This window comes from Papaver somniferum, chromosome 2 (assembly GCF_003573695.1).
Source record: "Papaver somniferum cultivar HN1 chromosome 2, ASM357369v1, whole genome shotgun sequence".
NCBI lineage: Eukaryota > Viridiplantae > Streptophyta > Magnoliopsida > Ranunculales > Papaveraceae > Papaver > Papaver somniferum.
The window spans coordinates 19,659,164-19,673,846 of record NC_039359.1 but is presented as its reverse complement, the minus strand read 5'-3'; the positions used below and the strand labels follow the sequence as shown (position 1 = coordinate 19,673,846).

General features: G+C 36.7%; 1 protein-coding gene across 4 annotated transcripts; it reads right to left on the bottom strand.

Annotated features, from left to right (window-relative positions):
* Nucleotides 1-7,654: 7,654 nt before the first annotated feature.
* Nucleotides 7,655-12,916, bottom strand: LOC113347082 (flap endonuclease 1-like). Of its 4 annotated transcripts, none has more exons than XM_026590668.1 (19): nt 12,494-12,916; nt 12,277-12,393; nt 12,133-12,191; nt 11,880-11,939; nt 11,705-11,758; nt 11,569-11,617; nt 11,399-11,446; nt 11,153-11,218; nt 10,939-10,989; nt 10,745-10,861; nt 10,573-10,657; nt 9,971-10,052; nt 9,725-9,839; nt 9,581-9,637; nt 9,436-9,482; nt 9,313-9,361; nt 8,697-8,910; nt 8,429-8,549; nt 7,655-7,974 (listed from the first exon to the last, which is right to left on the bottom strand). In XM_026590668.1, the coding sequence occupies exons 1-17, from the start codon at nt 12,503-12,505 to the stop codon at nt 8,734-8,736; spliced, it is 1,245 nt and encodes a 414-aa protein (XP_026446453.1). In that variant the 5' UTR covers nt 12,506-12,916; the 3' UTR covers nt 7,655-7,974; nt 8,429-8,549; nt 8,697-8,733. The 4 variants fall into 4 exon arrangements, with proteins under 4 accessions (XP_026446453.1, XP_026446452.1, XP_026446454.1 ...); XM_026590667.1 differs by having other exon boundaries at nt 8,707-8,910; XM_026590669.1 differs by having other exon boundaries at nt 7,655-7,971; nt 8,707-8,910.
* Nucleotides 12,917-14,683: the final 1,767 nt, after the last annotated feature.

The following is a 14,683-nucleotide window of genomic DNA, read 5'->3' as shown; positions in this document are numbered from 1 at the left end:
GACCGAGATGGAGTTTATGTTTGCTGGTGGTTATGACCCCTCGGAACCAAACAAGGTTAACAAGGTAAAGAAGTTGTTGTTGAATAATTTGAGGACGAAGTTTGGAGACACCCTCAAAAAGCAAGAGAAATGTGAGGTGATAGATGAAACAAGAGCTAGGCGTACCGCCACAGCGTATTTGTTGTATTCTATTGGGACCGTATTCATGTCTGATAACTCGGGAAATAGGGTGAATGTTCATTACCTACAGTTGTTGAAGAATTCGAACAAGACCAGAGAGTATTCGTGGGGCACCGCCACGCTTGCATATCTACTTCAAAGTCTAAGAAAGGCCTCGAGGGTTGGAGCTACTGAAATTGCTGGGAATGTTGCGCTTCTAATGGTAAGTTCGGTTACATTTTATCATTTTATGATTGCTTGTTATATTTATCTTCTGTAGTCATGTCTCAATTGGTTAAATTGTTTTATATTTTTCTAGGCATGGGTGTATGACCACTTTCCGAGCCTGAGACCTCCTACTGAATGGGGAGAAAATAATCATGGACCTACAGGAAAGAAGCTTATGTTCACTAGTAGACAATTGAGGAACAAAGAGGCGAAGCTCATTCAAAGGAGGGAGGAAATAGACTCTTTCACCGTTAAAGATGTTATCTTTGACCCCTATTTGAGGATTCAAAATGGAGTTGATGTTCGTCAATTCACACCGACCGCAGGCTACAATGGAGTATTGTATCATGCCACCGGTTATGTTATGACCAATGTTCATCGAACTCTACGTCAAATTGCTCATATTCAAGGAATTGTCGTTAAGGAAAACTTCAAATTATGTCAGGAGGGATCCGAGACAAAAGGCCCCACTATTGTACTCAACTACCGCCCAACTCCGACGGTTGATGTTTGGAACAACCGCCATAAAGAAGAATACCAACTCGCACTTGGAGAGGCAACGGCTTGTAACAACACGAAGGAAGTCGTTGATGATTACACAGATTGGTATTATCATTTTGGTCATCCACATGTGATTAATAATGATCCAGAGGCCCAGCCACTTATTCAAAAGGCAATAGAAAAAAGGTTGGATGCCGAGGCGAGCAAAGAGACAAAGGGACTATATGGTATGACTTGGAAGAAACTATATTTCACGTCGGTACGTAAATTTGTTATCCTCATGACTTGGAATTTAATTCTAATTTATATTATGTACTATGGAATAATCTCTTAAGACTCCTTTTTATGTGTGAATAGAAAGAGCGAGGACAAAAGTTGGCTAATAGATTGACTTCATGCATCCGTGCTGGAGGTGTGATTGAACCTCCTCAACAAAGGACCTTACAAGAGAAAATAAGGTACATGCATGATCCAACCCGAAAGGAATTGTACTAGGGGTTGATCACGGAAGAAAGAGGCTTAAAGAGAAGCAGAAAGTCCACTGGAGGTGCGGGTATTAGCCATAATCAGCCGTCATCTAGCAGCGAAGAGGATTTGCATGATGTGGGTACTAGCCAAAGAGGTGGTCGCGGTGGTCGTAGTGGTGGTCCTCGCACTCGTGGTGGTGGTACCACCAACAAAAGAGGTCGTGGTCGCAATGTTTAATTATGGTTGTGTGACATTTGATAGCAAGACAAATTTTTATTTCTTAGCTTTGTGTGGTTTGTTTTTGTAAGTTTTTGGCTTATGCATATCATCACAAACATGTTATGAATTGTATGGTTATGGATTTTAGCTTATGAATTACTTGTGAACTGTGTGCTTAGTTACTACTTGATTTACAAACAAAATGTCAAGTTTCAGGGTAATCTGCGGTTGGTAATGAGTTACCATTACAAACCGTACAATACCTACGGTGTGTATTTTGTTTGAATTACAAACCGTAGGTTACCTACTGTGTGTAATGGAAACTCAGTACCAACTGTATATTACCCTGAAACTTTTGAAACATGGTGAAGTTGGACATATGAAACTTACGGTTGCTAATTTTTTTAGCTTACAAACCGTAGAATACCTACGGTTTGTAATTGTTTTACTTTATCAACCGTATAACATCCTGAAACTTTTGAGTTTTTGAGAGGACAGACATACGGTTGGTAAAGAATAAAAATCATCAGCCGTAACTCTGGTATAATTTTTTTTGCAGAGTTACGGTTGGTAATTGTAACTGAACAGTGACCCGTAGACCTGTAACTGGTTTTTGATTAGAGTTACGTTGTGTAACTTTTGATAAACTTACCAACCGTCAGTTATATACGGTTTGTAATAGTATTTTAGTTACCAACCGTAACTCTATATTTCTTGGATATTCTCTACCTTATCTACTGAGTTGTCTTTGTCACATTTGAAAATATAGCCGTTGAAGCCTTCAACGACTCTATTTTCAAAAAATAGATCCGTTGCATCATAAAAAAAACAGAATTTATATATATATATATATATATATATATATATTTATCCTCCTTACTAGAAGTTACACCTCCACATGAATCATCTCCTACCTTAAACTATATTATGGCTCCAAACCCTGAATTTACATTGGAAGAAGATTTATGTATTTGTCGCAACTATGTTCTATGCTATCCAAAAAGAGGAGAAGAACGACGTCAATGTGGTTTTGTGAGTACAAGTTATTTGAGAACTCTTTTTGAAACTTTTGTTCCGAAATAGGTAACCCTAATCACCACGATGGAATTATGTTGTATGTTCGATATGCAACTATTCGGGATAACGTTCAAGAATTTATGGAATTAGTTTGTATTATGGGTCAAGTACGATTAAGGGGTGAAACTGACGCTGAAGTTTTAGAGAGCTCTATTCAAGAATGGAGACGATGGAAAAGGTCGAGTTTTCAATACTTACCTCATTTCCACATCCTTAAAGACTTCTATCGCACTCGTAGACCGGGATATTAGTATCCTTTTAAGTCGCACGCATGAATCAGTTGTAATATCATTTATATTTGTAATGGTTCAATGGTTGTAATGTTTATTTAGTAATGAAGATGGTTTAGTGGTTTTAAATGACAATGGCATCTATAATTGGTTTGTGAAGGTAGTTACGGTTGGTAACTACATTATCGTGACCAACCGCAATTTACAATGCCAATTATAAAAGGTTTGAGAAGGTAGTTACGGTTGGTAACAATCTTATAGTTACCAACCGTATGTAGCTACGGTTTGTAACTTAACTGTTTTACAAACCATATATTACAATGAAACTTGAACTCTACCCAAATTTAATTTAACAAAATACTTCATTTATAACGTGAATCAAATAGATATTATATTGTCACTTTTAATCACATCAAATTTAGTCAAAATACCAAAACACAAAATGTAACATGTTTTTCACCACCCTTCACAACATTTACGCATCTTCATCCTCGGTCATAACTATGAATTGGGATGGCAAGGAATGTATTATGGCTTTACATAATTCAATCCTAGTCTCAAATCGATTGCACCAAGACTTGGGGAGTTCACCGTCACAACCAAATTCCATCCTCAAAGGAGGTAATGGGATTCCTTCTTGTAATTGGAGACCGATATAATGATTTCCATGCACGTGCCCCATGACAACTGTTTTTGTTGTTGACAAATCTTCGTCAAACGGTATTCTTGTTGGTGCAAATGTATAGTTCATGTCTCTGGAGATTAAATGAATGACGCAATTGAATGCGTTCGCAAGGAGTTGGCCACATATAGGCATGCGCATCCAATATTCGCTTGTCAAACATACATTGCCAATTAACCGCCTTTCCCATTCCGTGAAGCTATCATTTAACACCTCATCAGTTTCATCTCTTTCAACTCTCATCATTGGCTTATAGAAGTCGCGGTGACCACGTAGTTCAATTAAGCATTTTTGCCTTACATAAGTAACTTGGTCACAATCCCACTCTTTCGCGTCTTCAAAGGGTCCAAGTTGATCCACGAAGACGTGGTAACCACAATTCCCATCACCAAGAACATCATATGTGGCCTTGATATAATCACGAATACAATCGGGGAAAAATAGAAGGTAACTTTCATAGAGAATGTGATAGTTCCGGATATATCGACCATTCTCATCTCTAGATGGTGGTTTAGGCACTCGTTTTAAACGAAGCGTCTCCTTCTCCTTCTCACCACTTGATGGAATGTTTTCAACCATCGGTCTCTTTCCAATGTTCCTTGCCAATTTTTTAACACCGACTTTACTACCAACTCCCACTCTTTTTACCGAACTTGCTTGGGAGGAAACCGCGGAACCGACAACTTTGACCTCTTTGTGGTTTGGTCAGGCTTCATATAAACCTTTTCCTTTGACGCCATCATCTTTTTCTCCACTTTCTTTGCAACCTTTTCCTTTAGAAACAACTCTACTTCTTTGTTCTTGTTTGTAGCGAAATCCCGGATCTTTTCCTTTAAAATCAACTTTGCTTGTTGCACTTTCTTGAGTAGGAATCTCGATACATTTTTGTTGTACATTTCTACGGCTTGGTTCTCCTTTATCCACTTGACATGTTTTTCATTTGTTTTACCTTGAAGATTATCCTCTTCCATTTCATCCTCCGCTTCATATTCCTTTCTCAACCGTTCATAACCCGAAGGATCTCTTTTTTTTGATTCTTCTATCAATTCCCTTGCCTTTTTATTTCATACATACCTCTTTCTTTTGATAGGAGGCCTCCCCTTACCCTTCTCCTTTGGTGGTTCATAGAGGTTAAACCTAAATTGTGGATACACGAAATCTCTCAAGTTACTCAACCATATTTGCCTTTGGTCCCGGCTTAGTGTAGCATATTTCTCGGCTAGAGCTTTTCCAATCTCGGTATCGCCAAACGTTCCTTCAAAATCTCGATCAATTATTGTTTCACGGAATGATAATTGTTTCCAAAAGGGATCAACATCTCGAAGCGGGATCACTTTATCTTGGTATGTGGCTATAACATGCCGACATGGGAGTCCCAAACTTGTCATGTTTGGACAAACACACTCTTCTTCATAATCCCCCAATTCAAAATGTTGTACTTCATACATTATCCTATCAATTGCGCGGTGCGAAACTTGAAATGTAATTCCTCTTAGCCACGAATTGTCTAACCATTTGGTGTGTAGTTTACCTTTGCTTTTTTCAAAAGACTCCGTAACTCGATCGGGATCACGGCGGAAATACGCATCCATGGCTTCGAATATCGTAACTAACCCACCATTACTAATATGAAGTTTCTTCTTCAACCGGTTGTGAGATGACTCCTCCGTGCTTGTAGCTTGGTTGTCAAAGTGCCTATATTGGTTAGTGAACGCTGCTACAAACTTCTCTTTGTGCGGTTCCAACCACTTATCCAACAAATACTTCACCAAACTTGGATAACTTCTTTTCCAATGAGCCACTAACATACGAAGTCTATCCTCATATTCATCCACGGTGATAGAATGTGTCAAGGCTCTCCATTCCGATTTGAAACTCTCCCATTTTAGTTCCGCCAACTTGTCATCCTTTTTAAATTTCTCTTTGGCTTCCTTTTGTTGATCTGCCGGAAGTTTCTTTATTCTATCCATTTCGCCTTTTTGGTTGGACGGATAATACGCATGCACTTAGTTTCAACACTATTCCACAAGTGGAACGTGCAAAGAAGGTTGTGAGCTTCGGGGAAAACCCTCTTTATTGCATTCAACAAAGCTTGTTCTTTGTCGGTAATAATCACCTTTGGAGTGTATCCCTCTACGTAGAATAGCTTCACTTGGTTTAAATCCCACACATAGCTCTCTTCGAGCTCATTTTTCAAGAAGCAAAAACCAACACTAAAAGGAGCATTTGTAGAAGTTTGCCCGACAATGTTGAACAACGGCATCTCAAACTTGTTGGTTTTGTATGTGCAATCCATTAGAAGCACTTGATGAGAGCACCGTGCCAACGTTACAAAATCGGGATGAGCCAATAAAATGTGTTTTATATGTCCTTTCTCATCTTCATCGTGGAAAACCGTGTAATTATGCGTCTCCCCAAAATGTCTTAATTGTTGCATTTCGTTCCTTTGTTCCCATTTCTTATTCTTCAATTTTGTTCTTGCGTTGTAGATGTTAGGCAAAGTAGAAGCATTTTGGGGGTTTCTTTCCTTTAAGTGAGCGAGGATATCAATGGGCTTCATACGAATTTGTGTCAATGACTCTACGATTTTTTCTTCTTCTTCGGTAAGGCGTCCAGCATAAGCGTGTGTTAGCAAACTATCCGGTATAGGGTGGTTATGACTACCGCATACAACTTTCTCCAAGAAGAAATTTTTAGCCGCGTTCCTTTTAAATTGAAGCTTGAAGGGGCATCCAGTCTTCTTAGAGAAAGTAGTCATCTTCCTCTTTGTCTTTGGTTGGTGCACGATACCTTTTTTTGCGTGACTTTTATGTTTTCCACTACAGTCGCAAACCATTTGAAAGGCAATATCACTAGTGGTACTATTATAAACTATGATACACTTAATCAACTTGCCTCGTTCTCTAGTCCACTTCTTTGCATCTTCTTTGTCACCCCATGTCTCCTCGGTTAAATAGTGAAAGCTAGAATTTTGGGTGAGAATTTCATTTGCTAAAGGTTGTTCATCCATTAGGGGAGGTACATCAACGACCTGAACAAAAATATACCAACATTAGCCTAAACGAAGCAACAAAACGAAACAAATACACGAATATGGTTGGTAGAAAGAGAGTAAACACAAACCGTAACACAGTTAAGGTTCTTAACTGTAATCATATACCAACCGTATGTATCATACGGTTGGTAATTCTTTATTCTTACAAATCGTATATCTAGCAAAATAAAATTTCAACAGACAGGATATTTTACGGTTGGACACGAAAAGTCCTTAACAAACCATAACATACATACGGTTGGTATCTTTTTACAACTTATGAACCGTAGCATGTGCAGTAAATACTGCCATGCACATGAAAAGTTACGGTTGGTAACCATAGCACTCAATTATCAACCGTAAGCTACATACGGTTCGTAAAGAAATAAATTTTAACAACCGTAACTGGTTTATTTCTGGGTTTTCCCCAAAATTGAACCAGTTACAGTTGGTAATCGATACATTACGAACCGTAACCTACACTTACGGTTGGTCCCGAGCTCAATTCCAACCGTATGTTCTTCTGAAATTTTTAAAAATTTGATTCTTTTAGTACTTTAGATAATTTTGAGCAACAAAAAGCTAATGAGAACTAGTTTAGAAGTATACCTGATCATTTTCAGTGATGGGTTCTTCACTTTCTTGGTTAATTTCTTCAATTGGTTGAGATTGACCTTCATCTTGGATTAAAACATCTCTACCATCTAACAAATACTCCATATCAGGATCTCCATCAAGAGGTATGTAGTACTTGTTTTCTCTATCATATAGAGATTCACCCATCTCAAATTTGCAATTAGAATCACTCATTTTGGTTTAGTGAATCAAAATCTAGGGTTTCACAAGTTTCACAAATATCACATAAGTTTTTTTTTTTCTTCTCCTCTAAACATTTTTTGTTTTTTAACTCTAAAAATCTGATTTTGGTTTTGATTTAGAGTTAATATAAGTGAAATTAATCAAGAATAATAAACTTGATTATCATCACTAAACTAGGTTATCAATAATGAGGATTAATTTGTCATTTTCAGTTTTTTTTATAAGGAATACCTTGAATGACCATGTAATGACCCTTTTTATCTTATTAAAATACCACCCTCTAATAAATCATGCCGGCCCCGTAACGGGTTACTTTTTTTCACTAAGATGATAACCTTCCCCACTCATAACAGTGGAAATCTCCATTTCCATATGCTACAAAAGTTATAGTTGAGTGATGAGTGGTAGTCTATTCAAAACAACGTCCACAGATCCCCACTAAAAGGGTTACCTCCACCAGTGAATTTCAAGCATTTAATTACTAAAAAGAAATGAAAGAAACCAAGTTCTGGGAAAAAGACACGCAATTCTCACTCCCATCCTTTTCTTCTGCCCTGCTGATAAATTAAGTAGCATCCAGTTAGTTTTTAAAAAAAATTGGTGGGCATTTAAAAGTAAATCCAGTTAGTTTTTTAGTTTATTGGTGGGTACTTAAAAGTAGATGTGTCAGTTGCCTAACCAATATGATGAGACTCTGAACAAAACAAAGAATGAATTTGTAATCCAACCTAATTCTTCATGTGGGTTTCATTACTAGTTGAGTTATGACACAGATATTCATAATTATGACAACATTTTCATGATTAACTCCGTAATTCTCTAAAAGAACTATGAGGCAGTTTTTAGGTGATCAAAGACTTGTACTTGCAATAATTCATAGGAGTAGTAAGAAGTTCTCTTGCAACCCTATCTGGGTTATTTAGTTACATTAGACTATCTAAAATTTTAACCTATACCAACGGAGAAAAAGAGGTAAAAGTGAAGGGAAGAAAGCAAAAGATAAGCTCTTACCTGACTAGAGTAAAATGTGCTTAGACGCTTAAATAATGTAATCAGCTGCACAGAAACTGCACTTTTATACCAGTGACTTCTTCATTGTTTCAGTTTCAACATTTCTCCGATGTTTCCCGTCCTATCATGAAAATTAAAACATAAATAAGAAATAGAACAGTCTAAAATGAAGTCTTATTAAACTATAGAATGATTTAGTGCCTGAGAAGAATAATAATTTCCCACTCAACAAAGTTCTGTAACTTAAGAAAAAAAATAATTTACTAACTTGGTTACACCTGAAAGTTTAGCAGGGGAATTAAGCTTTATGTACTGAGGCAGAAACTTCTGGAGAATGGCGGCCCCCAATTCGTCGATCTCATATCCATAATTGGTGGGTTTGAGATGCTAATTGAATTCGAAAGTGGGTGCATACAAACTCCATGAGAGAACACTTTTGGCTTGACAGGCAGGTCAAAAGCTCCAAGAACGCATTTAGTTTCCTGTAATCAAATGTAGTCACTGTACTAATCAGTGCTATGCTATTGTAATTCTGAACATCATATCAACATGTCATTTTGAAGTTAAATTTGAGTAACGTGGCATTGGATGAGAGGGATATCTCCAGTTAAAAGATTTAACATAAAAAAACAAATCCAGACTTTGTACGGCACCCTGAACAATGTAATCATAACCAATAATAAATTTATACTTGCAAGTACACTAGCTAGACAATATATCACGACCAAGTCAAGAGACGATAACATTAACATCGGTTTAGAGGAATGCTTCTCTAGTTCTCTTTAATGGCCTCATAACATGATTCATGATAATATATATTACAAAAGGTAAGGAGCTGATTAAGCTGAAAACTTGGACGCTTCCAGATAAAGTGCTAAGCATACCTTTCGCTCAAGAAATGACGTGCTCACCACTTGTTTGGAGGAAGTCGATCTGTACAAAGGTTGTAATATCAAGATGCATAAAGCATAATCTAGTTACACAGTTCATTTATATGAAACACCTACCGGATTTGGGATGATTTTTTAGAAGACGCTTCGATCTTTTGTATAGCCTATTAAAGATACAGAAATCAATGCACACATATACAAAAGGACATCGATTGCACTTTCTTAACATATTATGAGTCATAACAATGAGTATATGGCATACTTTTGTAACTCGATAATGGTTGAACCCGTTTTCCTCCACCAGAAAATTTATGAGCCCCTACAAAATTCAAGAACAAAAAATAAAATTATGCCATGTTTTTAAGAAACAAAGATGCAAGATACAAAAACAACCCAACTTAAGCACCTCCTCATCCGGTCCGGTCCACGTAATATCAGACTGCTGATCACCAGAAGAGAATAAAGGTTCTTTAAAAAGATGGCGAGCTTCTTGATACATCCAATTTTCAGGTATATGATACCTTCATTATCATAAACCGACAACAAAAAGACACAAAAAAAAGGTAGAAAATTAAGCAACATAGTCAAACACTCTGCCTAATTAACAAAAATCCTCAAAGAAAGGAACTTGCAAGTCGAAAATGAGATGCACCTCTGTCTGTTTATATTCTCCAAAATACTTTCTATAGAACCATGCTGACGGATAAGCTTTAAGGCAGTCTTCTCCCCAACACCTAAGTGTAAGATCTTTTAGTTATAGCTTATAACATATAATTAATAGATCCCATATCTAAGGTTAGTAGGAAGGTCTCGACATAAGTATGGAATACAGGTATACGAAACCATGGAATACATAAACACTACTACTTACGCCAAGCAAAACAGTCTTACTTATGCCAAAGGTGCACACATATTAGAAAGAAAAGCTATTTTTAAAATATAAATCGTAATGATGGAAACAGCATGGACTTCAATAAGCACTATGAATGCTTGAATACAGCACTGAGATTATCAAAATGTCAATCTTATCATCTCATCGTTTTCCTTTGAACACATACATAAGAACCACTAACAGTAACAGTCACTAAATATTAAAATCTCTAATTGAAGGCTTCGTGTACGACGTCAACGTCAAATAATCAACAAATATGAATAGTGCCTGAGAATCTAGACGGGCATATCACCATAACAATAGAGCAACATTTTTCCTCTACATATTCATGCATCATCAGATTATTTGATATTTTAGAGTACCTCGTATACTGGGACAATAATCACAGCCACAAAGGATGCACAAATCAACAAACTGGTCCATTGTGAGGTTTAGTTCTGTCAATATCTGAAGAAAAAGCAGGTTTCAGAAAGTTCAGGCTCTGAAATTCAATTATAAGCAACCAAAGTTAAGCTTTCTTATAGTTGTATGTACCTTCTCAATGTCATATTCCACAACTGGGACTTTGGTGGTTGGACCCATTAGATGGCGCAGAAATCTAGGAGCACCAAAAGTTAAGGTATCCATGTCTTCAGATGACACAGCATACACCTACATGACGGTAAACATTAAGTTGTAAACCTTAAAGTAAAAAGTAAACTAATTAAAACCTCTTCAAACTTGCATACCTTACCACTTTTGCACAGTGCAGCACACTCTGCCTCAGCTTCAGATGCAGCCTACACAAAAAAAGAAGAAGAAAAAAACGCAGAGTGAAGCGAAGGAACCAGAATAGTGCTCAACATCCATCCAACAGAACCATGAACAAGTTACACAGGTTTCTTTGTGCACAGCATATTGTTGATTCCAAAGAAAATACCCAATGCAAATTTATAAAGTCACCTGAACTACGGGTATGCCCATAAGTTGTAGAAGCACTTTGCAGTCGTCATTGTGTTGCTTGGTCACCTAGAAGAGACCAACCAAGATATGTCAGACTAACAAACCAGTGCTACAAATGGTAAAAACATGTATATTTCCAGGCAAAGCAAGAGCAAAGATATCATCCACAAATAGTAGGATAAATTATACTTGTTTAAAATATGGATCAATCACGTGTGCTTATCTGAACAGGAAAAACAATCAGACCTTCACGGTTCGTTTACTGAACTTCTCAATGTCTTCCTTATCCCCACTCTACAAAAGCACAAATCAAGTCACACAAATATACAATACCAACACAGATAAAAACAAAATATACATATACAGATATTAGATATACATTCCCCTTAGTTTGTTAAGAGATATGATATTTATACCTCTATTGCTGCGGCCAAATCCTCAGTAGCATCCAACCTCTTTAATGACCTAATAATGAGTTAAACACATTTAACAAACACAAAAATGTGAGAATAGCAAACCTTAAATAGGGATTACACGTGATAAAGAACATACCGTTTTGCCAACTCCTGCCTCTTTAAATCTGGTGGTTTACCATCAAAAACATACCTAATAACGTAAAACCAGTGAACTCAGATATCAGTAATCCTTCATTTAATCCCAATTCCTACAAGAAACTATGCATTAAATTTGGATAAAAAAAGCAGTGATAAGGTGAGAAGCAAATTACACCGGCTTCAGTCCAGCTTCCAGAAGCCTAATCGTTCGAGAAAACAATCCGTGTAAATGGCTGATAAAAAAATATAAAATGTTGTTATACTGAAATACTACTCAACATGACACATTACCACAAGTTAGTGGTGTTTCCAGTCAATGTTCCTTGTTAACTCTACTAGATTTTCTACTAAACATGCCAACAGTAAAGAAATTTCAACACCAAATGGCGGTTTACAACTTATTAATCAAAATTAGTCCTCATATACCTCGTTACTTCACCCGCTTCATTCGTAAGCGTTCCCATCCCATTTCTTCCTACTACAATCTACATTCACAAATCCAAATAGAGAACAAGTAAATAAAAAATGGAATTCAATTAGGATGATTCAATTAGGGTTTGGAAACTTAACAAGGAACTGGTAAATGCTCAAACTAGCATCAATAGCAATCTCACGACCAGTATAACTCTCCAGTTTTTCCTGTTTCATACTCTTGGGTGCATTATTAGCTAACAGCTTCGTTAAACCCTACAAAAAAAAAAACGAAAAAGATCATCCAAAATATGGATAAGAAGAAGAGATAAATAGCATAGAAGCAGATGATGTTTAGAAGGAGAAAAATGATTACCTTTATGCCCATTACAACTAAATCTCTAACGAAGACGATGAAAACAGATAAACTAAGCCTACTTGGAATTCTTCTTCTTGTTTCAAAAAGTTGCAAGTGATGGCGCGAGAAACGATGTCTGTGCTCCTTCTTAAGTCACGTTTGGAAGGTTGCGGAGTTCAACATTATTGACACGTTTGGTCGAGAATAGTAGTATTTAACCTGCTATTTAATTGAAAATTTGAGATTAACCTCTTTTTAATTGAGATTTTGAGATGCTCCTGGAAGATTTGTTTGTTTTTTATTTTGTTTTGCTTTTTGGCTAAGAATAAGAGATATCATTACTTAACAGAGATTGGGTTAGCAAACGAGGTTGATTAACTTCTCAAGTGGCATTGGTCCTTCTGATATACTCAGCAGATTTGTCAGCCATGGAATTGAAATTTGTGATTTTGTAAAAAGATCGTATGTTTATGAAACTAATTAGGGTCTGAATCGTAGATCATGCAATTGATGCATTAGGGTTGTAGACTGACCGATGACTATTTTGACCGTTTGAATTTTTTACCCAAATGCCCTTATGAACTTATTAATTGACATTATATCATGGCCCAAATTTAAAACTTAACTGCTGCAGTGCGACTCGGCGAGAATTGTAACTCAACATCTTTAGCTCATCAAATATCGGTTTCTGGTCACTTCAAAGTTTACCAATAATTCCAGGTTTAAATCGAGGAACCCAAATCATATATTTGGAACACCAATAATGTTATTTGGAGAATCACCACCCTAGTGATGCAATTCTTATGTTTTATGAATTGATTATTGAATCATCAGTTGTTAGCCCAAAAAATAATTTGTCGCGGTTGGCTTGTAATCTAATTGCTAATTGTGACATTGTTTCTGGCGGAAAAGTATTTGATTGAATGGAGAGTTCATATCTGATTTATTGAAATTCTTAAATTCATGGTTATGTATGATGCGGAGGAATTGAACTTGCTCAGAACTTGTTTGATAGAATGCCTCATAGGATACATCGGTTCATGGGTTCACTACTGACGGAAATATACAATTGTTTGATACAATAGGAGAGAATCTAATGAAGCACTGAAGTTATTTCAAAAAATGCAATTAGCCAATGTAAAACTATAACCTGATAAGAAATTAAATTGTTTGACAATGGTCGGTGTACTGTCAGCCTGTGGCGAAATGGGTGCGTTAAACATGGATACAATGATTCATGAATATAGTGAAAGAAATAAATTGAGGTTAATCTGAAACTTGGGACTTCTTTAGTTGCTATGTATGCAAAATGTGGAGATATTACGGATTCTCTGGAGTGTTTAATAAGATGGGTTTAAGGAATGTTTTGACTAGGAGTGCCATGATTATAGGACTTGCAAACCATGGATTTCAAGAGCATTCTCTTGATCAGTTATCCAAATTAAATTATATATGAAAGGCTCAAATCCAATGCTGGTTTAGTTGATATGGGACGGAAATATTACAGATCCATGAGCAATATCCATTCATTATCACGGGTTCTTGACTCGTGATCATGGTTTGTTAGTAATCAAAATGGCAGCCGTTGATCTTCATGGGTTGGAATGAGATGAACGATTAGACGGGGAAGAATATTTAGGTAACGATTTAGGGGGGGAAATGAAAACCCCTTTTGATATACTAACAGTCAGCACCAGTCAACTGGTGGTCCAGGGTGTTTGTAAAATACAAAAAGTTAATTAACAGTGTTCTAACGGCCTTTGGTTAGTCTACGACCCTAGTGCATCAACTGCATGTTCTCCGACCCAGACCCTAATTAGATCCTAAAGTTACGACCCTTTTACAAAATAACTCTTGAAATTTCTACTAATATAGTCATACTTAAAAAAAACAAGATGGTTTACCAATACAGAGCAATCATACATAATAGAACTCGCATGTCTAGATAATCTAATCTGGATATCTGCTTTGTTTAGATAAGGGATACCATTCTTGGAGTCACTTCTTATGCAAGTGTAGTTAACCCCTTTGGTATTGGTCCATTGCGGTGCTTCATAGATAGCTAGGTTTTAGCTTCTTCTAAATTTCCAGTTATCCCATTCACTATTCTGTAGCCTTTGAAGTTATTGTTAAGTCACAGAAGACAACTCTAATACCAAGCTGGTGAGTATTGATGTCAAATGAGACATCACGGGCCGATGCCACTGT

What these genes read in the sequence shown, in the direction of transcription:
- LOC113347082 (XM_026590668.1), bottom strand. An exon ending in GAAGCTGGACTGAAGCCGGT is followed by an intron (nt 11,759 to 11,879) that starts GTAATTTGCTTC and finishes TTACGTTATTAG; the next exon opens with GTATGTTTTTGATGGTAAAC. An exon ending in TCAGTAAACGAACCGTGAAG is followed by an intron (nt 11,219 to 11,398) that starts GTCTGATTGTTT and finishes GGTCTCTTCTAG; the next exon opens with GTGACCAAGCAACACAATGA.